Here is a 26,946-nt window from a genome sequence, read left to right on the forward strand (position 1 = left end):
TCATATTTAAGTCCATCTGACTTTCAAACGCTCAAAGATACACAAGAAGGAAGCATGCAGTCTCTCTCCTAAACAACAGCCTCTAAACTAGGGTTTTGTATTTCTCAAAGGAAAATCAAGTTCTAATACCTCAAATGGATCCCATGGCCTCTCATATGCTTCAAAGGGTCCTCATGCCAAGTTTTAAGCTCTGATTCATAGGATTGTTCAGTCAACTGCTCAAATGATCAACATGCGACTAGTTTGACCTAAAGGACAACTGTGGTCAAAGTACAGTCAAAACTCTTGAATTTTTTTCAACAACCTTATTTTGAAGTATCATTCATCATTAGATCAAGGATTGATCATGATTCATCAAGAAAAGATCAGAAATCAACAAATTCAAAAAGTTTCTAAATTAGGGTTTCATAGTAGAAAGTCAACTGAACTTTGACCAGCCATAACTTCTACATGGAACATCAGAAATTTTCCATCCGAAGCTCATTTTGAAGGAAATTGAATTCTATACAATTTTTTCTCTCACAAGCCAAGTCCAAAAATGCTTCATTTGAGAGATATGGATCAAAAGATTATAGGTCCTTTTTGAAAGTCAATCAAAAGCAGTTTTTTATCAAAGCAAATATCATCAAGATAAAATCCTCAAATGGAAAAAATCTTCCAAATTAGCTTGTAGAAGACATCTTGAGGTTTCCAAAAAGTCCTAGAACTCCTCCATATCTTAAAAATCGAAGGAGATATGCCTTCTCAAAGTTGGACAATTTTGGGTAAAAAAATGTGAAGCAAATAAGTTTCAAAATGGGCTTTCTTGCAAATGGGCCATAAGTTTTGGGTTATCCACGTGATTTTTAGATTATTTAAGGCCCAAGGATCATTTGATAGTTATTTTATGATTTTTATTGTATTTATCTTGGATTTATTCATTTAAATTCAATATAAATCAAATAAAATCAAAATAAAATAAAATAAAATCATACAAAAATATGCTATTAATTTATTCAGATCCAAATAATCACCACAAAGGAAAAAACGTGAGCATATGTTATGAAGAGATTTGGTCCAAATTTATAAAGAAAATATGATTTTTCACTCAAGTTTCTTTCTCTCCAAATATTACAAGTCCAAGCCCACTTAAAGAAGACCTAATTGCATTTATATATATTCTCAAACATAATGCTCAAAAAGAGGACGAAAATTGCCCAAGAAGAATAGGGTTACAAGTTGCCAACTTCTTCCAAGAAAGTGAGAAATTCGTATCCAAGGATCCAGCCACTTTCAAAGCCAAAGAACCATTCTAAATTATTCATGAGGTAAGAAAAGGTGAGACTCCATTGTTTGTGAGCTCTTATAGCATTCCTAATAAGCATGTCAACGTCACATTTACCACCATGTTTGACTTTTCGTATCGTTGTCCACATCCTGTTTTAATGTGATTTGTTATTTTTTTTGAGTTCATGGCATGCATCAGGGACGATTGGAATCATTAGAACAAAGCTATGGCATCATAACCGCGAGTCACCATTGTTGGGCTCAAGAAAGTTTGAGTTCGAACCTACGTTTTTCAGGACATTTCGGGCAAAACCAAGGACACCATCGTGTCCGTGAGGTCTCTTTTAGTGGAATTGGGTGGCTTTGGCTCTTGTTTAACGCATGTTTGTAAGTTTTGTTTTTTTGCAGAGTTTGCTACGAGAAATCGTAGCTATTCCGTGGCTAATACGAAGCAGATCCTTGGCCATTACTTGGGGAAGATGATGAATAGTCCCCTTGGACTCAGCAGCCACATGCGGCGTCGTCCTATAGGCCAGTCAACCATTCAGATCTTCTCTCCTCTTGTGATTGGGCGCTACGTAATGGCACAGGGCCACGCGTTTGACTGTGTTTGAAAATCTTGTTTGTTTCTCATTTATATATTTAATTATCCTTAGTTAATACACTAACAACAAAACGATTGCATATCAAGTGGCAAAGGCGGAAGGCTTCTAATCCAAGTGACATGGGTTCAACTCCCAGAGTCTTGCAAATTTATTTTTACGCTTATTTAATTGTAGACGTTCTCAGATCCAGTGCTCACGCTTATGGTACGCCCTCAGCATCTCCACCATCCGATCATCACAAAATCAGATCCAAGCGTCCAGCGAAGGCTGCTCACCATGGACACTCAGAAGTCAACAACATTGAATCCCAACTAAGTTTCTTTAAATTTTAATTTTCTTTTTTTTAAAAATTAAATGCTTTTATTTTATTTGCTTTTTATTATTTGTTTTTATTTTTTTATTATTCCCCTTTTCTATTATTATTAGTTATATTTTTATTTATTTTAAATTAGTTTCTATAGTAAATTATAATTATTTATTTTTTATCGAAAACTCGATTTTTCCAATTTTACCAATAATTGTTTTTTAAACAATAAAAATTATCATTTTTATGTATACTTTTAATCGATTAATTAATTAGGTCGCAAACCAATAATTAATTTTTTTGGTTTGTTAACCTCGATTCATTTATAAACCCTAATAGCCTTAGGTTTACTGGTAGGTGTTGCCCATTAACCCTGGTTAACTTTTGGACCTTTCGGGGGATACCTCAGGATTCTTCAGCCACGCGCGTACATATCAAAAAGTTAAGTTTCTAACTATCTATTTGTTTAAATATCATTTTTATTTTTATTTTTTCCTTATGATTAAAATAGGATTTGTTCCAATTGCCAATGGATTTGTAATGCACTCACCCTTATTTATTTTCCTCTTAATTTTCAGAGCTGATCAAGGGTTCGAGGAAGATCAAGGCTCGAGATAATTAAATTAATTGTTCATCCCTCTTATTTTCTGCTTTTATTTCCCTTTCCCCGCAGGTGTTTATTGTAATAGCGTAGGGCTTTATATTTTTTCTGCCTTTAATTTCTACAATTTTAATCTGCGTGGTTAGTAAATTAGGGAGTGCAAACCATGAATTGAACATAGAATCACTAACTTTACAAGATAAATGTAATCGAAGTTAACCACGTGATTGTGCACCCACACACGTTTAGGGTAATCCCTCTAGTTGCCTTGTTGCCTTATTGATAATGCCTAAATAGTCAAGTCCCCCGATTCCGAGGATACCTAAAGCAAGGTTGCCTTTAAAGATTAAAATCATCATATAATATTTTGTCCCTTGATGCTGCCTCGAAATAAAGGATGATTGTCCCAATTGCTAAGGTATCCTCGCATGATGCCTAAAAAAGATTAATGACTATTCTATCCTTCCCTAAAGACTACCTACCCTCTATATGGTAGGGACAGTTTTATGGCGAACGATACTTTTCTCGATGACCCTTAAACATCCAACTGAAAGACTTCCTGCCTTCTCATGGTATGGATAGACCCTTTCGCCCGAAAAGCTAAAAGAATGATCTTTCAAACTTAGGGTAGGTAACTTTTAATTTCTTTCTCACATTCAAATTCAAAATTCAAATTCAAAACTCTTTCCACTCTTCTTCAAAACCAAATTCAAAAAGACTACGCTTATTTACAAGCTAAAGTTCTTCTTCAAAGTTTTTTTCTATTCACACCCTACTTTTCAACAATTCAAACATTTTGAAAACAAAGTGAGCTAAGCAATTAAGAGCCCATGGATAACCATGGATGCAAAGGGTGCCTTACACCTTCCCTTTGTATAACCTACCCCCCGAACTCAAAATTTCTTTTAAAAGGTCTTTTCCTGTTCTTTTAGCCTTTCTTTAATTGGATAAAATAAAAGTCGGTGGCGACTCTTGCTATCCGCAACATTTCTTTTAAAGTCAGTTCACCGTATTACACCACCCATTCATAGGTGCCTAAGGCTCATGGACATCAAAACTCCGTCTACGCCACGTCCTCATTTGCAATAAAAATATGATTATAACCAAAATAATCATCGAGCATACTAAGATAGTCAAAACCCGGTGCTGAGTTGACAAACATTTCAACGACAGACCTTGGGTATTCGTCTTTTAGGGTTGTAGCATTCAAATCTCTGAAATCTATACATACCCTTAGTGTTGCATTCTTTTTAATTAATGAATGTTTAAAAGTCGTTCGACATACCTTGTTGTCCTAATGAACCTGATTCTTAGGTGTCTTTCGATCTCCTATTTTGTTTTTGACATAATTTCTGATGCGAACTGTCTTATCATCTACTTGACCAGCTTTTTACCAGGCTTTGTCGCATCTTTAACTCCACGAAATCTCTGCTCAAACTGGGCATTTAGTTATAATCCCTAGCAAAAAAATCTTTAAATTCTCGAAGTAATTTGATTACCTCTATTTTCAAGCTTGGGACGATATTGGCGTTGATATATGCAGGTCTTTTATTCGTTCATTCACCCAAGTTAATTTCTTCCAAGGGATCCTGGGCTTGCATCCTTTTTCTCAATGCATAAAGGCCCGTCTTCATAGACACGATCAAGCCTGCCTGCTGGTTGTGGCTTATATGATGTCTCGGGCTCTAAGCTTATTCTTTGGTCCACATCAAATATTTCTATTTCATTAGCTTCAACAGCCATATGTTGCACTTCAACCTCTAAGCCCGCTTTTAATCTATTTTCAGTTACATGAGCCAAAATTCGCTTCTAAGCATTGGACTCACCTCATCTTCGATATCCCATCTAGTTGGTGGGATGCTTTGTGTACTCTCATACCCCATAAGTTCCCCATCCCACACAAACCCATGGGTGGGTGAAGGTTGAGAGGGTAAAATGATTCTTCTAAAGGCATATAGGAAAACCATGCAGGATAGTAAGGTGCAATATTCGCCAGGTATCTGTCGAAATTTGTTTTATCGACATGATTCACTTATGCCAGATAGTATCTTTAAACGACTTCTATGTTCTCGACAATCCCATCGTATCGCTAGATCGAGAATCTCTGATGAAGTGATGATGGCACACCCATATGCCATAGATCCATTCCTGACCTAGGAGTAGATTGTAACTTGCCCACGAAGCTATAACCATAAAAATAGTGGGTCTATTTATCAACCTAGTTGTCATGTCGACCTGAATTACTCATAGGGTGGGTCTCGTCTTGCCTTCATAATTCGCTAAAATCATGTTGGATGGCCTTAGATCGGTATCATAGATTACTATCTTCTTCAATAGGAAATGAGACATCATGTTAACCGTAATGTAACACCCCAAATCTACCCCGCAATTAATACGGAAAATTAGAGTTCCAAAAAATTCTCAAACATGCATCATACTTGAGGTGTCACAAATTAACAACTTAACAAATCACAAATCATGCTCATAATCATAGATACATAACACATACTATGGAGGAATCATGTTTCATTAAACTTTCAAACCAAATGGTGCATAATATCGTAGCGGAACAATATCAACAACAATAATCAAGTCATGCATACCACACATGGGCAACTCAAAAATACCCAAAATATCTCTTTAGGACATAACAACATAATCCACTGAGAGACAACAATATCCAAATATAGTAACGAAACAACAAGGCACATGACATAATCAAAACAAGCTAATCATCCCTCGAGTGTCACATATCAGAGCATAGACACACCAACTTGAGTTAATAGATAAACGGCTACTCTACGTCGTTACCTGCACGTTACCAACAGAGGGTAACATTCAAACAGAAGGGGTGAGATATCATTCACGATAAAGAAACGTATGATAATACTTATAACGGAAAATAAGAATCATACACATTCACCACTTCTCAACATATGCATGTTACCAACAATTCACATCATTCAAACACCTTATAAAACGATAACATGTCAATAAACAAGTATGACAACATATTCTATTCACAATTATGGGTTTGATACACATCACATCAAACACACCTTCGAAACAACATCAAATGCAATTCAAATGTGACTCGACTTATGCAAATGCATGTGGTACAATTCGGAGTAAAACTCCCGTCTCGATCATTGCCATTGGGCGATAGTCGCTGCCATCTTTTAGGCTAATAGTCATTTCCATCTTTCAGGCTAATAGTCGTTACCATTCTCAGGCTAAGGGTTACTTATGCAATGGATGTGACACAATAACACACATCTACGGAACACATATTCACAACATACGACAACATCGTCCAAACATTGATTAAACATCATTACTTTTATAGTAATTCACCACTTCACAATCACGTTGCCATGTTGCATTATCATACAACAATACATCACCAACATACATAATCAAAATTATCATGTAATCGTCATCATAAGGCACATCCAATTATACTTCACACATGTTAATTAATCAATTAATAACACATAATGAGCATGCAGAAGTAATAGGCATGCAAGTCAAGTCTCAACCAACAAGAAATTAGTTCAGGACACAGTTCGCGCCGCCAAGCAATGGACGCGCCACCAAGCACAAGACATTCAAAAAAACCAACTCAGTTCGCGCCACCAAGCAATGGTCGCGCCGCCGAGCACAAGGCAGAAACAAGTCATTCAAAAATTCATTCAGTTCGCGCCGCCACTATTGTTCGCGTCGCGAACCCAAGGCAGAAATGAGTTTCTGCGCTAAGTCAGCACAGTTCCCATTTCTCATTCCATCACCCAATTCACAGTTCAGTTCAATTTTGCACACGAAATTCACATACTTATCATATATACAACACATATGTACCATTAGATTCATCAAAACCTAATTAATCATGCAAACCTAACCCAAATCCCAAAAGTTAGGTTTTCACATTCTCTCCACCAAACATGCTATAATTCAAAACCTACACATAGAGTCATGATAAGAAGCATTATAACATATCATCTCCATCAATACATACAACATTACCCAATTGATTTCACTTAAAACCTAATATTTGTCAAGAAAATGAATCAATACATATAATCCCTAAATCCCACCATGAACTATCATCATACATCCCTTTAGAATGAAAGAACCCCACCATTACCTTAGGTTTTGGATTGAAGCCAACTCTATCTTCAACCTTGAGATTCTCCTCTTCTCTCCTCTCTTCTCTTCTTTCACCAAAATTCCCAAATGAGCTTCTAATTTCTATTTCCTCTAAAACCCTTGTTTTAGTTAAACCCTTACTATCTTAAATTACTAATGGGCTCTAACTAACACACCTCACTCACTAATACCGACTTAGGCCCAATAATCAACAACACCTACTATCTTATATTATTTATTAATAATTCCCAAATAAAACAACATAAAAATCATTAAGCATATAATTAGCACATAATTCACAATTTAGTTCACATAACACACATAAATAAATAATTAAAGAAAAACGGTCGTTACACGTAACGCCTCCATCAATTAGTACCTTTTCCCACATTCGCCCTTATGAATAAAGGATTCAAATGGATCTTTATTCCTTAGTTAGGCCTTTCAAAAAAGGGCATTCTACTCCTATATACAACCATTATTCATCACGAAATAAGACACAGGTTTATGTTTCACCATCTCTCCCTCTTCATATTCTATAGTGTTTGCCACCTCTATGACGCAACCATACTCAATCAGGAGTACTGACACCTTGTTGCATGTCAAGTCAAAGTTATACTTCGACCCTGAATCATAATTGTTTGTCACAATCTCGTCGTCCTTGAAAATAAATGCCGCGAGGGAAAATAACTGAATTCCTATTGGTTTCTTGACTTAATCATTAACATGATTTGGATATGGTTTGTTGCTACTTGACTCATCAACCTCCTTCTTCGCTTTCTTCTTTCTTTGAAACTTCCTTCATTGGGTTCTCGACATTAGATTTTTTTCCCTTGTAGTTGTTGGGCTCGTATGAACGTTTCTTCGATACCTGAAATTTCTATCGATATGTTAATGACGAACCTCTTCCCATCTAAAAACTCTTCCACTTTTGACAATTTTGTCCCTATTCGCCTGTAGGTCGCACCCACTTCCCTTGGGAAAATTGGATGTCGGTACATAGGTACCAGGTTTATTCCTTTGATGAGTAGGGAATTTCTGTAGTTTATTCTCGGGTACACCCATTTTTTCGAAGTAGTACTAAGGCTTTTTATTACCCCATCTTCCTCTCTGTGGTACTGTCGAGGATTCTCCACCTCTTTAGCAACCTTTTTTTATCAAATATTGCATTGCATCTTAGGCAAAGCATTACATTCGACCTGCTGATCTTACAACGGTTAAGGAAGTCGACTAGACCTTCCTCAACTTTGGGGTAAACAACCTTCATTTGTTTTTCATTGCTTTCGACATCATTTTCTTACATGTCAAAATCTTTAGTAATTTCGACCATGTTAACTTCAACTGGTTCATTATAGTTGGCATCTCTAATTTGCAATGGGTCAGAGTCAATTTTCATTGGTGTCTTCCATTTCTCACCAAATTTGGGCCTTCCTTCTTTCAATGCAATTTGGACAAGATCCATAAAAAGAAAACATTGTGAAGTTTTATGCCCCAGAAAATTATGATATTTGCATAAATCTCTCTTCTTTCTTTGTTTTAATGGTGGCACTAAAATTTGGCCATCTGCAACCAATAAATCAAAGATTTGGTCACATCGAAAATGTAGGGTTTCTTTGGAAATTTGTCATTTTTTCGGGCTCAACAGGATTCTTCCCATTTGTCGGTGAAAGAAGTTACACACATATGGGGCCCCTGGTTTTAACTCAGCTAGTCAACCTCATTCTCTTCGACATGATTGAATTCGACGTCAGACACTTAGTCATTCCCGTCTATGTCGACATAAGCCACCTTTTCTTTCTTATCTCTATTTGCCCTAGCTTTTTCATTCTTTAGTCGTTCGACATGTGGAACTGTGTCTGCTTGTTGGGCCATATCCCTTAGATATTGGATATCTAATTTCTTTCTAATGGAATAATATAAACCACCAGCGTCCATCTCGAATAATTCGTGCTCAGGCACTTGAGTGAAACACCTTGCTTTCAATAGTCGGAATCTATTTAGGTAATCATCAATCGATTTAGTGAACTTTCGCTTCACACTTGCCAATTCTTTTAAGGTAATGTTAGATTTCCTCATATAGACTTATTCATGGAATAATCTTTCTAATTGAGTCCAACCGAAAATGGAGTGTGCAAGAAGCGTTGTTAATCACGTAAAGGCATTTTTTTTAGCTTCCTTCATGGCTATCCCATGATATTTCTTCCTCCAATTGCCATACAAGTGCTTCACACACAACCTATGTTCAACATTTTGGCTTGTTTCTAGAATAGCCGACACCAAACCCTGAATATATGCAACACAATAGTAATTTAAAGACTAACAGTAGCAACCCATATAAAACTAACAACATATGCAACACATTAGTAATTTAAAGACTAACAGTAGCAACCTATGTAAAACTAACAACATATGCAACACAGTAGCAACCTATGTAAAACTAACAAAGTAGAAACCTATGCAAGACTAAGAGCAAACGCAACGCAGTAGCAACATATTTAAAACTATACGGAATATGCAGCACAGTAGCAGCATATGCAAGGCAATATTTTAACAAAAAGTAGTAATTGTAAAACTAATCTTTTGTTGGTCAGATATAAATCCGTATTCCATATGTTGAATGGATTGCAAGTCTTCAAGTAATAAATTAAGGCGTCTTATGACAAGTATGTTGATTGGTGAAACTAACTAATTGCCAGAACTGGTTGGTAGACCTCATGCAAAATCTAATATGAAATGGACAACCTTCAATGCATTTGACAACCACTCTCTTCTTGTCGTTTTTCTTGATCACAATATTCTTATTCATCTCCATAGCAAACTCCTTTATGACATCTTTGATTTGCTTTTTATCCTTGAACATCATCCCTACTTCTAGTTTTGTAGTTTCTTTAAAAGTTAGAAACTTTTCCATATGAACTTTTTCATCACTACCCGGTGGAGTATGTAGCACATCCGAATCACTTTCGTCATCAGAAATATCATGCATCATTGCAGGTTTTTCTGTTGTAACCGTAGGCAAAATTGTCTGCCAATTAACAACAACAGCAGGATCTACTTCTAACTCATCTAATTCAGCTTCATCATCTTCCTCCTCATCATCCTCACTACTATTGTTATAATCTGGATCTGTTTCACTATCTTCTTCATTGACCTCCACATTAGTATCCTCTACATTTTCTTCTTCACTAACTTCTTCATTAGTACCCTCTACACTCTCTTCTTCAATAACGTCTTCATTAGTAACATTTTCCTCTACATTTGCTCCCTCACAATTAACCTCAACATTTTCCTTTACATTAGCTCCCTCACCATTAACCTCCACATTCTCCTCAACATTTACGCCATCACCATTAACCTCCACGTTTTCATCCTCAAAAATAACATAATCAATAAAAATTTCTTCAACTTTGTGTTCAACATAGATATCAATGAGTTTAAATCCTCTAACATCTTCCACTAACCTTAACACGTCGTTGTCGCTATTTAGAGGCCAAAGTCCACGTGAAAAGGAAAAGTTGGGGTTCCAATATCATAAGCACTTTAGGTTACAATATCCTTCAGCTTTGACCAGGTCTTTAATTTGCATATATGGCAGAAAATCCACATCCCACTCCCAATCCATTTCAGTAACAAGCTCACCAACATATAACTTCACTGGATTATCTACAAAACAGCCCCGATGATGTAACCTAAGTTTGACAAGTTGGGTATCAGGTGGCCTGCAATAGAATATGACATATTCAGAATTAATACAACATTTCAATGATACTCACTCATAAACAAATGGGGGATTCAAACAATACAACATATTCAGACAAAACGCATAAACAAATGGAGGATTCAAACGCAAAAACAAATGGCATGAATCAATTCATATCAACAAATCGGAAAATGAAACGATTCAGAAAACAGAAAACACTTCAACAAAAAATCATAAAACGAAAAGATTCAGAAATTGATGGAAACGATTCAGAAAACGCGAAAAAATAACGATAGAAATACTTAGTTGGAAACGTAAGTTGGGTCTGCCATAGTTGATTGGAGGCGCCTTGATTACCTTACTTAGGGTTCATGCGTGGGTTTATGACTGTTCCTTAGAAAACCTAATTTTATGTTCTTCGATGGTGAAGGATGTGATATATTTGTTTGGTAATTTTAATTCACTTATGTAATATTTAATTGGTAAAATATAATCACATAAATATTGTTTTAATATTTAATGAAATAAATGACGTGGAATAAATATTACATGCCAACTCAACAAAAAAATGTGCCATGTCATTGAAAATAGGCACCAGATTGAAAGGGGGACCAAAATTACTCTGAAAACTTAGAAAAGGATTAAAATAGTGTTTTTTAAAATGAGTGACCAAAATCAAGAAAAGAGCTAAATAGGGGGACCACAGTTACAATTAAGCCTAATTTTTTAGATTGAAATTAATTTATGAATTTTTTTGTTTTTTTTTCTTGATTTTTGTGATTTAATAATTTTTTGCTTCAATAAATTCACCGAACAATCCGATCTGAATAATCGCAAAATCTAAAAAACCGCAAACCATCAAAACCATAACAAAAATAATCAGAAGTGGATAGCTGTTTAGCACCCATGAATTGGGCCGAATTGGAAATTTGGGCCGAATCCGACCCAACCCACCTGTTTGTCCAGCCCTTCCACGATGGCATACAAATTACAATCATTGAGAGACTCATCACGTGTCACGACAACATGTCCATCTAGTCCACATCACAAAAGAACAATCCGATATAAACACTCATCCACTAACATCCTGCCACGTATCCTTCCTTGTCCCTATAGTATTCCCGACGGAGATATCAACTTGTCACAATCGAAGATATCACAACAAAGCTTCGAAACCAACCACTAATTTCTCACCAACAAACAAAGCCGCATATTCCAATCACAACCTCAACCGTCCATTCCTAATCCAATGGCCCACAATCAAACTACAGTCTATTAACTATTAACTCCCCAACTTCACTCTCACCGCGCCAGATCCCAATCCCACCACCATGGCTTCCATACCTCTCACCACCGCCACCACTCCAACCACCCTCCCATACCTCCGCCTCCGTTCATCTCCGCCACTTCGCCGACTCCAAATCAACAACACTTTCAAATCTCTCAAATCAGTTCATCACTCTTCCATTTCGTCTTTCTCACCCCTCCCACTCTCTAACCTCATCTCGAAACGCCACACTCTCACTGTTAAGGCTTCATCAGCTTCCGTCACACCAGCTCCAGCTCCGGCTCCGGCTCCGGCTCAGCCATGGCAAGGAGCCGCGATAAAACCTCTCTTAGCATCTATAGCTACCGGAGTTATACTCTGGTTCGTTCCCACTCCCGAAGGTGTATCCCGAAACGCGTGGCAACTACTCGCGATTTTCTTAGGAACTATCGTCGGAATCATCACACAGCCGTTACCTCTCGGTGCCGTTGCCATTTTGGGATTAGGAGTTTCGGTTCTCACCAAAACCCTACCCTTCGTTGCTGCATTCTCCGGTTTCGGTGATCCAATCCCATGGCTGATTTGTCTTGCGTTCTTCTTTGCTAAGGGTTTTATCAAAACCGGACTAGGTAACCGTGTCGCTTATCAGTTCGTTTCGCTTTTCGGTAGTTCTTCGTTAGGGTTAGGTTATAGTTTGGTTTTCAGTGAAGCTTTATTGGCTCCGGCGATTCCTTCGGTTTCGGCGAGGGCTGGTGGAATTTTTCTTCCATTGGTTAAGTCTCTCTGTGTTGCTTGTGGAAGTAATGTTGGTGATGGGACGGAGAACAAGCTTGGGTCGTGGTTGATGCTTACTTGTTTTCAGACTTCGTGTATTTCGTCGGCGATGTTTTTGACTGCAATGGCGGCGAATCCGTTATGTGCTACTCTTACTTTGAATTCGATTAACCAGACAATTGGGTGGTTGGATTGGGCTAAAGCTGCTATTGTGCCGGGTTTGGTGTCGTTGGTTTTGGTGCCGTTGATTTTGTATATTATATATCCTCCTACCATGAAATCTAGTCCTGATGCACCCAAGCTTGCTAGGGAAAGGTTGGCGAAAATGGGGCCAATGTCGGGCAATGAGAAAATCATGACTGCTACTCTATTTCTTACGGTAATCAGTTTGTATAGTTGATAAATATAATATGATGTGTTATGTGATGAGTATAAACTTAAATAGGATAGATAGCTTCACTATTTTAGATCTGTGTTCTTGGGTATTACTTTGGTGTTTAGTAACTCTGTTATTTGCAATGGGGTACTTGTTGATTTGATGTGAAGAGTCTCACATTGGATGGGGTATGAGCTAAAAATATGTTTGTAAAGTGGTGGACATTATTCTTTTTACAAGTTCAGTTTTGTAGGGTTGAGTTCAGTTTTGTAGGGTTGAGTTGCCAAATTCTAAGAAATGCTAATCTAAATGCATAGTTGGTCCTTGGGCCACTCACCCCCACCCAAACTTATGATGCCTTTTCTGTGTCATTTCCTTTTTAAACCTAATGTTAGCTGTACTTAGTAGAATGGTTTTGTTTCTAAACTGTTTTGTTGAGTCATTTATCCTTGTTGAGTTGAGCATCCAATTGCAACGCTGGGCTGGTCATACGACAGATGTTATGGTTTTTTTAGCTGAGTGAACTGTAAATAATTACGCATTGGTTATGACTAATCACACCATTATTAAATTTGTTTGCTAAATTAGGTTGCACCTCCTCCCTATTGATCTGAAAAACTAATCATTTAGTAGCAAGTTTTTAAATTATCGCCATGCTGCTGAGGAATATGGTTGGTGCAGTCATAGAGCCATAAAAAACCTTGACTTTGCGATTTGCAAATTTAAAAAACTTTTTTACTGTTCCCTTGCTTTGCTGTAGATATATGTCTTGATTTAGTGAATACAGAGTGGTAATTTAAATGCTTTAGAATCTTCTTTTAGGTGGGTAACTAACTTATTACTTTCCTCACTTAACTTACCAGGTGGGACTTTGGGTTTTTGGAGGGCTTCTTAATATAGATGCCGTAACTGCTGCTATTCTTGGATTAGCTGTGCTCCTCATCACAGGGGTTGTAACATGGAAAGAGTGCTTAGCCGAGGGTGTTGCCTGGGATACTCTCACGTGGTTTGCTGCCCTCATTGCAATGGCCGGGTATTTGAACAAATATGGTCTCATCTCTTGGTTCAGTCAAACTGTAGTCAAGGTATATTTCCTGTCTCATCTTTCTACCTCAAGTGGCTAATATTCATTTAATTTTACTTCATGCTGCTCCTGACGATTGATTTTCAGTTCGTTTGCTTTTCATCTGTTTTCTGGAATTAACTGGTGAATGCATGTTTTTTTGTTTAATTTATTTTATTTCATACTATATTGTGATAGTTGTTTGACCCCTGGAACATGTTTTGGGATATTCAGAATCAAATTAGCTTTCAACCAATTTAACAAACATAACTCTAGTAAATAATGATTCATCGGCATGCTTGTACTGTGTGTTCTCATGGAACATACAACACGCATCTTGGTTAATTTGGGGTGCTTTGTTCCTACTTCTGAGATGATCACCATCTGCTCCATGTTCAAAACATGTACCAAATCAGAATTCCCTTCCTCTGGTATGTAGATGTGGATATGTTTGGTTTTAAATTTGTCCACTCCAGATCATCGCGTGTTCTTAGTCCTATGAGTCCATTAATAGCCACTGAAGAAATGCTATTTATTTAATTATAATACTAGGTTACATGCATACATACATATTACCGACGTGCTGTATTATGCATCTTGTTTTATGATGAAATTTCAATTTTAGAGTAATTATTAAAATAATTATATAGAAATACCTTGATGATGTTAATGAAAGAGTTTGCTAATGTTATTACACAGTTTGTTGGTGGATTGGGTCTGTCGTGGCAACTATCTTTTGGTATTCTGGTTCTCCTATATTTCTACTCCCATTACTTCTTTGCCAGTGGAGCTGCTCATATTGGTGCCATGTTTACTGCATTTTTGTCTGTTGCTACTGCTCTGGGGACTCCACCATTCTTCGGAGCCATGGTGTTGTCTTTCCTCTCCAACCTTATGGGTGGCCTTACTCATTATGGGATTGGGTCAGCTCCAGTGTTTTTCGGTGCCAACTATGTCCCACTTGCCCAATGGTGGGGTTACGGCTTTGTTATTAGTATTGTTAACATTATAATCTGGCTTGGACTCGGTTCTATTTGGTGGAAAGCCATTGGCTTGTGGTAAGGGGTCTGATATAGAGTTTTGCCAATACAGGTTAAGATTTTTTCATACATCCATGTACGCATTCTTGTTATTATCAGCAATTGAAGCAAATTGCTAATTTTTAACCGATGCTTTCTAGAAATAATCTTGAGAAGGTTTTGTTGTAGAATTAGACGGGAGCCTGGATACCAATGATCGAGTTAGATCTTGGGTATACCAGTTACATTATTATATGAGATGTAAACACATCAAATTATTCAGGTTATATTGTCATGACTGACATGCTTCCAATATTTTCTTTCCTTTAATTTTTCTGTACAAGTGCTATTTTACACTTCTGGAAATTTTACAGATACATGAACTCTAGAGTTCTTCCCTATTTAAGTTTTCATTTATAAGAGACATAGATACAAGTAATAGATAAATGAGACTCATTAGTGAGGTTCAATTATGTATCAGTTGTGTCTCTCTATAATATATTGACACTAAACAGAAAGTAGAAAGTAGATAATGAATTAAAGTCAAACTGTTAGTTAATTCCTTCAGGATGTTCCTCATTTGAAGATCCAAGACTGTTTGCAGAAAAAGCCAAGTAGCAAGGCTGAGTATGCTACTATGATTTTAGTTACTTCTTGCTGGATGCACTATACGCTAAGGGGAAAGGTTAATTGAGTACTTTATGAGGTCTTTGCTTGATTAATAATTGGTATAAGGGATTAATATTTTGTGAGGTCTAATAATAAAATTGATTTTGAGTTAAAGATCTAAAAATTGAAATTTATTGTCCAACTTTCATATAAATTTATTTGAAATTAATTTACATTCAAGTCACAATTAAAGGGTAATGCTAACTTGTCCTAACTAATATGTGCATTGAAGGTACTCCTTCCGTCCCAAAATATAAAAGAAAACACAATAATTTGGATATGATTTTTTATAGTTTTTTCCGTAATAATTGTGTCTCAAAATATAAGAAAAAATAAAAAAAAACACACTTATTGAGAAAAAATAAAAAACTCAATAATTTGGATGATGCTTTTTTTACAGTTTCTTGTAATAATTGTCTTGGAAAGATGTAAAAACAATTCTAATGGATGGTTGGTTATAAAAGACATGAGAGAGAAAATAAATTAAATATAATTTGCATTTAATTCCACCTTAAAAAGCTAATTTTTTTTCTTTTATTTTGGAACAAGAAAAATATCTTTTTTCTCTTATAATTTAGAATGGATAGAATAAATATTAAGAAATAAATGTATAAAAATAATCTAAAATTATGCATTAATTTAATTAAAAATTTATAATTAATATTTTTATTGTTTTTTAACACACTTTTTTTTTTTTTTATAAACAAGAGGGCCGAAGCCCCTAACCCACATTTTATTTGTCAGCACATAGGTTAGCATTACTCTTAATTAAAATTAATACTTGACAGAGTCTTTAATAAAAGAGAAACTAGAAAAGAAAAATAAAAACCACCACACATCCACTAATTGACAACTTTTTTGTATTTTCAATTCAATAATCCGTGAGGCCCATAGGATACTCATAATTTATTCTACTCACGAGTTTTCGAGTGAATTTTCATCTCATCAACACCATATAGTTTAATTTTTTTAAACAGCTAAGAATTTTATTAACAAACACAAGGCATGAGGCATGACAGTATCCACAACTATATTACAGAATGCTAACAGGATAGCATATAAACAGATCCTGTCCAACTAGATTAGATAGAAGTCTCACCCAAAATACTCCACTACACCAATACTACACACCAACTACCGTTCAATCATAGAAAGCTCACACCTAAGCTAGATGCACTGAAACATCCTTGTTTCAGAAAACTATCCAAACTCAATAATTGATGGTTGATTATCAACACAGAAAAAGCTACCAACATTCCAAAACCTTGACGAAGAAGCCACGACGCAGCGCCGATAATAAGGAAGACCACCAACCATAGACTCCAGCTACGATACATCAGATCATAAAAAGCTAAATATTCCAAACAGAGAAAGGCTGCCACACTCGGCTCCAAAATCTAACCGAAAGAACACCGGCACTGCAACGGAAACAATTACCTACTGAGCTTGCCATACTGCACAAATGAAAATAGTGGTCGAGCCGGAGACAGAATACAATGATAGAACCATCCATCCAATATTAAATCCAAAAGAGACAGAATACAATGATAGAACCATCCATCCAATATTAAATCCAGAAGAAACAAATGTGAGAAACCAAGCATAATTGATCTTCCAATTGCACCACAGTGTCGCAACAAGTACGACAATAGCAGAGAGAAACTATATGATCCGCTGAACCAAAAGAAAAAACCTGTTCCAAATCAGTTTCGAAACAACGAACAATTGTGAAATCAAAGACCGAGACATGGCCTAGGTTTGACCTCCATTGAGCATAGTTGAACTGTACGTCCATGTTGGTGCCAAAATACTTAAAAAGGTACATTCTATTTTGCAAGGCAATTTCTCATCCCTTTCTCAAGATATCTCGTATTTTTGGAGATGCATCATCGGACATATTAAAAATATGTTTTTCTTCAAAAAAATTCGGATGCATAATCAAAGTCATTTTAAAGGTATGTTCAGAGATGTATTTCTGAATAAACCTTTTTTAAAATTAAAAAAAGTTAAGAGAAGCATCTCCGAACTAGGTGGACATATTTAAAGCGTCAGACCCTTCCCTCTTCTCATTCTTCATTTTCAAAAAAACAGCTTTCTCTCTACCTCATTTTATCCATTTTAAGTTCTCACTTAAAATAAAGTTTTGAAGCTATATTTATCCGTTTCTCACCATTTCCAACTCCTTATATCTGTTGGATTCAAAATCAGAGCACTTTAATCCCTTACCAACACATTTTTGAGTAAGTTTCTTGTTTAATTTATTTTTGATTTTTTTATTAATGCATTAGCTTAAATAGGTTAGTTTTAATGCGTTAGATAACTCAAATAGGTTAATGTTCACGTTTAGAAACTTTGTTTATATGATTTGGATGACTTTGGATGTGTTTGTATGAGTTAGGGCAGTTGCACAAAAACTGTTGCCATTGAAGCAAACGAAGCTTGTTTTCAGATATGCATTTTCGAACTGGGTTGTTTTAGGTGTTCAGATATGCGTATCCGAAGTCTTTCCTGTGTCATAATTTGTTGTGTTTTTTTCTTCAAGATATGGATGAAAACCAAGGAAACCAAGGATGAGACTTGGGCGACCCACCCTAACAGCCTCTGCTCGTCACGAGAGGGCTCGTTAACACAAGTAGGCTGCAGTCGTCCCGCATCTGCCTCACGATAGGGAGGCGTCGGCCTCTAGGAGTCGGCTTTCACAGGGGTCGGGATCATAGAGTCATGCGATCTATGATGAGTATGAGTCAGTTGCACCCCAGGTCCTAGTTGTTGAGGTTGCCCCCTTTGCAGTTATGTTTCCAAAAGGGCCCACAGGCACATCTTTACTCATATACTTTAGAGAGCACGTGGCTTCGCATGTATAGGAAAGAAAGGTATTTATTTGAACTTCCACTATTTAATTTTTGAACTTCCTCTATATTATATTTATTCAACTCAACTGATCATGTTATATTTTATTTTCAACACGAGTGTGACTGTTTGAAATGTGTGAATCATGCAAGAAAAATTCACCATCTTTATCAGCCCGAAGATGTCTGGTTCCAAAATGTACTTCAAAATTCCGGGCTTGCAGGTCTTTGTGCATCCGGGTACACCAACATCATCAGTGACATACAGGCTGCATTTACGGAGAGATGGCATAGTGAGATGTCGTCTTTCCACCTCTCCACTGGTGAGATGACTATTACTCTAGATGATGTAGCATGCCTCATATACCTTCCCTTCAGAGGAAGATTGCTTGATCATTCTAAGATCAGCAGGACTGAGGCCATTTACATGATGGTGACTTTGTTGGGAGATGAATATGATGATACCTTTGAGCAGTGTAGAAGCATCAGGGGTGCACATGGCACGTTTTCTTATTTGGCATAATTGTATAAAAAACTTGGAGACATTTGAACACCCGGACACAAATAATTTTTGGGTTGACTACCATAGGGAGTGTGCCCTGAAGTGTTATTTCCCACTCTTAGTTGGCACGTCCATGTTTGTGGACAAAATTGCTAGCTACGTGGATGTGGCCTACCTAAAATATTTCATCGACTTGACCTCTATTCACCAATGGAATTGGGGGACAGTGTGCTTGGTTTACCTGTACGATAACTTGAACGAAGCTTGCAAATGGACGACACGGCAGATGACAGGTTCATGCACCCTGCTTACGGTAAGTTCCAAATCCCATTATTAAGTTACAAACTAGTTTGTTTTTCTTTATACACTTGTTACTGATTATTTTTTTCTTATTGGTTTTCAGGGATGGATCATGGCTCACTATTGTTAGACGCTGGCCTAAGGATCTAGAGGGGGGGTGAATAGATCTCACAAAGTTTTTCGGAATTATTTCGAACTAAGGCGAAAGCGGTTCTGAATCGACTTGCGTCTATTCCGGACCGTTATTGCAAGGATCGTATATGTGACAAAACCACAAGATAATTGAGATTAACGATGAGATGATATGTTATCGAATCAATATGTTTCACTTTAGAAAATCGATTAACTTCTGATTTGATAAACTTTGATTTGCAATGCAGTAATAATGAAAGAAGCAAAAGCACAAACACTTGGTGATAATGATCAAATTGATGGTGATTCAATGTGTGATGAATTGTGATGTTTATACAAGTTCTTAATTCACAATTTTAACACTCGAATCGTTGATCAATTTGTAATTATAACCAGATATTAACAGAACGTAAATGAAAAGATAAAAGCGACAAGAACACGATATTTGTTTAGGCAGTTCGTCGATCGTCCTCGCTACGACTACGTCTGCCCCCAATTCCAAACTGAAATTGGGAAATCTTCCATTAATGTTGAAAGCAGTTTATACAAAGAAGATAACAAAGCGATAAACAATAAACAAAATTTGTCGATCCTTTGAATCTTCTTTCCCCTTAATCTTGAGCCAGATCAAGGTCTTCCAAGAGCTTCACTTTGATCCCTTTCCGCAGTGTCTTGAATTGCTTGAACACTTGTTCTTCAATCTTCACACTCAGCTGGATCTTTGATGAAGCCTCTTGATAAAAACCCCCAAAATTCACCAATCTTGGAGGACAAAACCCTCAGATTTTATTCACCAAAAACCCCACAAATCTTCACCCACTAGGAATCTTCAATTCCGTTCCATGGACGTTATCGATCTTGAACGCAAACCCTCAACGCAAAAATGATTGTGTGTAGTTGTGTTGGAGTTGTGTCGATGATCGAAGATGAGAAGCCTTTGTGTATCTTTCAGTTGTTGGTGTTGATGAATAATTAACATGGAATGATATATATAGTTGCTGGTATGTTGGAGCAGAGTAAACACATAATTTGGGAAGTTTTCAGCAAATAGGTTGACCTACTTTAGTGCTTAGGTCGACCTAACAAAAGCAGAGTTAATTGAGTTGAAATTGTCCCAGTTAGGTTGACCTGTTAGGTTGGCCTAAAATCTGTTAGGTTGACCTGCTGAAGGTTTAGGTCAACCTAAAGTCAGTTAGGTTGACCTGTTGAAGGTTTAGGTCGACCTAAAGTCAGTTGTTTCCAGTTAGGTCGACCTGTTGAAGGTTTAGGTCGACCTAAAGTCAGTTGAAATGCATTTTTGTGACTTTTCTTCAATTTAGGTCGACCTAGGAGTATGGGTAGGTCGACTTAACAGTGACATGTGTAAATCCCTTCCGTTTAGGTCGACCTAGGAAGGTGAGTGGGTCGACCTAACAGTGGCATGTTTGTATCTTCTTTGTTTGCCTTAATTTGAGTCGACCAAATGATGCACTGGGTTGGCCTAGTTGATGCAAGACCATATGTTGAGTAATTTGAGCTTTATAGGTTGACCTTGACACATGGTATGTCGACCTACATTGTCTTGGATAGCCAATGCTTGCTTTTCCTTGAGTCATTCACTTGTGCTTTTGTTGTTTGTTCACTTATGATGTTTGCCATGAATCGAAAACTCCTTGGTGAGTATAGGCTTTTACTTACATACTCCCCCTTTTTGATGATGGCAAACATTTGATTTAATGGCGAAAGCTCCCCCGTACTAAGCTCCCCCGTACTCAGCTCCCCCGTACTCTAAACACATCTCCCCCATTGACAACGTCAAAAGATAGACAACAAGAGAATAGTAGAAGAGAGTAACATAATAATTTTAACAGAAAGATATCTTGCATAGCATAATAGTAAAACAGTAGAGCATAATATCTAAACATATTCAGAATACAGCCAAGCGAACAAAATATCCAAACAAAACAAAAAATCTTCAGTAGGTCGACTCAAAGGCATAGTAGGTCGACCAAAAATGCTTCAAATGCTTGAAATGCAATGGAGATACTTATGGATGTTAGATACAAGCTGATTCTACTTATTAGTATGCCCAAACATGGTATGCTATGAGTAATGATGATCAACATATACATGTAAATGAGACATATGGAGAAGCATATATGAAGTCACTATAAACATATTAATTGATAGCATATTATAGTATCAATAATATTTTTGGAAGTGAACAACAAACATGTTACCACTTTAAGTATCTTGTCATCATTGCGTAGAGTGGAGTAGAATCCTCTTGTCAAAGTGGCACGATCCTTGATTTGATGACGAACTACCTTCATACTTTTTCATCTTTGTCTAGGTTGCTATTTTTTGCCATAGGTGTGTCAATTTCCTTTGACTCATTCATTCCAAATCTCTTAAGCAATTTTGTGCAATACTTTGTTTGGCTTACGAGAGTTCCATGACTAAGTTGCTTGATTTGTAGACCAAGAAAGAAGTTTGACTCTCCCATGAGACTCATCTCAAATTCACTCTTCCTCTTGATTATAACCTTGAGCAACTAATCTAGCTTTGTTTCTAGTGATAACTCCGTTTTCATCAAGTTTGTTACGAAAAACCCATCTAGTGCCGATTACTTGATGTTCTCCCGGATGAGGGACAAGGTCCCAAACATCATTCCGTTTAAATTGGTTTAATTCTTCTTGCATGGACATTAGCCAATGCTCATCAAGTAATGCGTCTTTATGTGTTTTTCGGTTCAACTTGTGAAACAAAAGCGAAGTGGTGACAAAAGTTACTTATCTTGGAGCGTGTTGTAGCGCCCTTTGAGATGTCACCTATTATGTTGTCGATTGGATGGTCTTTTACGTTTGTCCAGGTCGTAGGAAGATCTTCGTTGTTTGAGATGCTTTCTTTTTCAACGTTATCATGAGATTCATCTTTCTCTTCCTTAGCATCTTTCTTTGCAACAATTTTACTTTCGTCTTCCCTTTCTTTGACAATGTCTTCAGTAGATGGGCCTGCACTATCAAAAGATATACCTTTCTCGACATATTTTGAGTAAGATTCATCAAAGGACACATGAACTGATTTTTCAACAATAAGTAGTAAATAAATTGAGAGAAACTATATGCCTATATGCCTTACTAGATTGAGAGTAAAAAAAATATGCCTTTGTCCAAGTTTTAGCATATAAATGTAGTTTACTCATATGCCATTAAACATGATGCCTCTTTTCTTAATATGTTCAATTGTGCAGCCAGAATTTGTAAAAGTTACTTTGAAGTCTTTGTCGCACAATTGACTAATACTTAGGAGATTATGTTTAAGACCTTCTACTAGTAACACATCAGTTATAGTTGTGGTAGACGGGTTACCTACACTTCCTTTACCAAGTATAGCTCCCCGATTGTTGTCTCCATAGGTGACATACCCCTTTTTCTTTGCGTGGAACTCAACAAAGAGTGATATGTCTCCCGTCATGTGTCTTGAACATCCGCTATCAAGGAACCACAACCTTTCGGCAATGTCAAGACACTTTTCCTGCAAAATTAATTTAGAGTGGAAGGTCCCCAATCTTCATTGGGTCCTAGGTGGTGAGTACATAAATTGTTGCACTTAGGAAACCATTGAAATACTCCTTTAGGAACTAAAATCCTCCTAAATTTGCATTTTTCAATGGTATGTCCCTTTTTGCAACAATAATGACAAGTAATATGATGAGAGTATGCTGTTTTGCTAGTTGATACTTTTGGTACAAAAGTGTATTTACTATATAAAGGAGTATACGATCTTTTGAACTTATTTGGATCAACCGCAAAAGTCACTTTTGGTTGTAGAGCCTTATCTAATTTGGCCTTTAGATCTCTTACTTCTTTTTGCCAAATATGACATGTCTCACAACCAAACCATGATGTAGGATCTTCCTCAATTTTATCCTTTTGAATATCTAGCATAGATTGTTTCAAAGCTTCCATGTCCTTTTCGGTCTTCTCAACTTTTGATTCAAGATACGAAAAAAATTTCTTATTTGAGGCCAAAAGTTTGAAAGCTTCAATTGCATCTCTATGTAGTTCTTCAAAGGCTAATTTTAATTGAGCATGAGATACCTTATCTACAAGTTCAGGTTTAAGATGACTTACACGTTTCTTTTTCTTGTGTTGATGAGCCGTAAGACATAGGTTTGCCGATTCTTCTTCATCGCTTGATGAGTCTTCACTTGAGGAATCACTTTCCCATGCTATGTAGGCTCTTCTAGACTTGTTGTGACTTTTGCTTTGATTCTTGTCTTTCTCCTTCTTGAGATATGGACAATCTGGTTTGTAATGACCATCTTTGCCGCAATTGAAACAAGGGCCTTTGGATTTTCTTTTATTGTTATCATCTTATTTGGACTTGTCGAATTGCTTGCTATGATTAATCAAGCTTTTGCCGGAGTGTTTTGCTATATTTTTCTTTATGAACTTGTTGTATCTTCGCACGAACAGTCTCATTTCCTCATCATCCGAGTCTTCATCATCACTTGTATCACTATCCTCTAGCTCGTGCTTTGAGGTCTTGGAGCTTGAAGCCTTTAGAGCTATTGACTTCTTCTCTACCTCTTTCTCCATGTTCTTCTCTTTCTTTGCCCTTTTCTCATGCATGTCAAGGCATTTAAGGTGTTGTTCATGTTCCTCTAGTTTACCAAAGAGAGTGGTAATGTCTAAGGTGCTTAGATTATTTGCTTCATTTATTGCTGTAACCTTGGGTTGCCATTCCCTGTTCAAACATCTTAAGATTTTGTTAGTAGCAACTGCATTGGAAACAGGTCTATCAAGAGAATTTAAACAATTTTTCAAGTGAACGAATCTCTTCTGCATGTTTTCGATGGATTCACCATCTTCCATGTGGAAGAGTTCGAACTCTTGAGTTAACGTATTGATTCTAGCTAGTTTGACATCATCCGTTCCCTCGTGGGCAACTTGCAATGTGTCCCACATAGCTTTAGCGGATCTACAATGGGAAACGCGATAGTATTCATCAACTCCTAGAGCTGATATTAGAATGTTTCTCGCTTTCCAATCGTATCCATATCTCTTTTCATCTTCAGCATCCCAAGTATTTTCTGGTTTTGGAACAACTGCACCAGCTGCATTTGTCATGGTGATCTGAAAGGGACCATTGACAATAGCTGTCCAGATGTTCCTATCAATTGCATTGATGTGGACACACATACAATCCTTCCAATAGCCATAGTTTTCACCGTTGAAAACTGGAGCTCTATTGTGAGCCCCTTTAGGTCCGGAAGCCATCTTTCCAATAAGTGTTTCACGTAGCACGGAATAAACCAGAGCTCTTGATGCCACTTGTTAGACGCAGGCCTAAGGATCTAGAGGGGGGGTGAATAGATCTCACAAAGTTTTTCGGAATTATTTCGAACTAAGGCGAAAGCGGTTCTGAATTGACTTGCGTCTATTCCGGATCGTTATTGCAAGGATCGTATATGTGACAAAACCACAAGATAATTGAGATTAACGATGAGATGATATGTTATCGAATCAATATGTTTCACTTTAGAAAATCGATTAACTTCTGATTTGATAAACTTTGATTTGCAATGCAGTAATAATGAAAGAAGCAAAAGCACAAACACTTGGTGATAATGATCAAATTGATGGTGATTCAATGTGTGATGAATTGTGATGTTTATACAAGTTCTTAATTCACAATTTTAACACTCGAATCGTTGATCAATTTGCAATTATAACCAAATATTAACAGAACGTAAATGAAAAGATAAAAGCGACAAGAACACGATATTTGTTTAGGCAGTTCGTCGATCGTCCTCGCTACGACTACGTCTGCCCCCAATTCCAAACTGAAATTGGGAAATCTTCCATTAATGTTGAAAGCAGTTTATACAAAGAAGATAACAAAGCGATAAACAATAAACCAAATTTGTCGATCCTTTGAATCTTCTTCCCCCTTAATCTTGAGCCAGATCAAGGTCTTCCAAGAGCTTCACTTTGATCCCTTTCCGCAGTGTCTTGAATTGCTTGAACACTTGTTCTTCAATCTTCACACTCAGCTGGATCCTTGATGAAGCCTCTTGATAAAAACCCCCAAAATTCACCAATCTTGGAGGACAAAACCCTCAGATTTTATTCACCAAAAACCCCACAAATCTTCACCCACTAGGAATCTTCAATTCCGTTCCATGGACGTTATCGATCTTGAACGCAAACCGTCAACGCAAAAATGATTGTGTGTAGTTGTGTTGGAGTTGTGTCGATGATCGAAGATGAGAAGCCTTTGTGTATCTTTCAGTTGTTGGTGTTGATGAATAATTAACATGGAATGATATATATAGTTGCTGGTATGTTGGAGTAGAGTAAACACATAATTTGGGAAGTTTTCAGCAAATAGGTTGACCTACTTTAGTGCTTAGGTCGACCTAACAGAAGCAGAGTTAATTGAGTTGAAATTGTCCCAGTTAGGTTGACCTGTTAGGTTGGCCTAAAATCTGTTAGGTTGACCTGATGAAGGTTTAGGTCGACCTAAAGTCAGTTAGGTTGACCTGTTGAAGGTTTAGGTCGACCTAAAGTCAGTTGTTTCCAGTTAGGTCGACTTGTTGAAGGTTTAGGTCGACCTAAAGTCAGTTGAAATTCATTTTTGTGACTTTTCTTCAGTTTAGGTCGACCTAGGAGTGTGGGTAGGTCGACCTAACAGTGACATGTGTAAATCCCTTCAGTTTAGGTCGACCTAGGAAGGTGAGTGGGTCGACCTAACAGTGGCATGTTTGTATCTTCTTTGTTTGCCTTAATTTGAGTCGACCAAATGATGCACTGGGTCGGCCTAGTTGATGCAAGACCATATGTTGAGTAATTTGAGCTTTATAGGTTGACCTTGACACATGGTATGTCGACCTACATTGTCTTGGATAGCCAATGCTTGCTTTTCCTTGAGTCATTCACTTGTGCTTTTGTTGTTTGTTCACTTATGATGTTTGCCATGAATCGAAAACTCCTTGGTGAGTATAGGCTTTTACTTACAACTATCACCGCATCCACGAGTTTGCACGTTCCCTAGCCTATGCTCATGATTGGTCATATGCTTGTCGGTGTGTTCCTAGCAGAGGGAATGATCATATCTTATCGTACCGTGTGTATATTGACCGTACTCAGCATGATGATGTAAAATGGAGGTCATACGGTGCTCACGAGGACAAAGTTGCATTCTACCCCAATTCATTATACTCTAGATGGTTGGCATGTGGGACAAACATCATGTGCAGGTATTTTCCCGAGCGCTTCAGACAAAAAAGTTTGGGTACGTGCAGATCATTCCCAAGTCTCCCTTCCAACATGCTTCTACCCGTACTGTCTATAGAGATCTGGATGACATTCTGCCGGATTTTGAGA

The 26,946-nt window shown here is 37.1% G+C and overlaps 1 protein-coding gene across 1 annotated transcript; it reads left to right on the forward strand.

Moving 5' to 3' along the window:
• Positions 1-11,778: 11,778 nt before the first annotated feature.
• LOC131602008 (dicarboxylate transporter 1, chloroplastic-like) lies at positions 11,779-15,436 on the forward strand. Its single transcript, XM_058873951.1, has 3 exons — positions 11,779-13,042; positions 13,903-14,124; positions 14,802-15,436. The coding sequence occupies exons 1-3, from the start codon at positions 11,954-11,956 to the stop codon at positions 15,162-15,164; spliced, it is 1,674 nt and encodes a 557-aa protein (XP_058729934.1). The 5' UTR covers positions 11,779-11,953; the 3' UTR covers positions 15,165-15,436.
• The last annotated feature ends 11,510 nt before the right edge of the window (positions 15,437-26,946 follow it).

Source organism: Vicia villosa, linkage group LG5, assembly GCF_029867415.1.
Source record: "Vicia villosa cultivar HV-30 ecotype Madison, WI linkage group LG5, Vvil1.0, whole genome shotgun sequence".
NCBI classification, from domain to species: Eukaryota; Viridiplantae; Streptophyta; class Magnoliopsida; order Fabales; family Fabaceae; genus Vicia; species Vicia villosa.

What these genes read in the sequence shown, in the direction of transcription:
- LOC131602008 (XM_058873951.1), top strand. Translation starts at nt 11,954, where the DNA reads ATGGCTTCCATACCTCTCACCACCGCCACCACTCCAACCACCCTCCCA. An exon ending in CTGCTACTCTATTTCTTACG is followed by an intron (nt 13,043 to 13,902) that starts GTAATCAGTTTG and finishes TTAACTTACCAG; the next exon opens with GTGGGACTTTGGGTTTTTGG. An exon ending in TCAGTCAAACTGTAGTCAAG is followed by an intron (nt 14,125 to 14,801) that starts GTATATTTCCTG and finishes GTTATTACACAG; the next exon opens with TTTGTTGGTGGATTGGGTCT.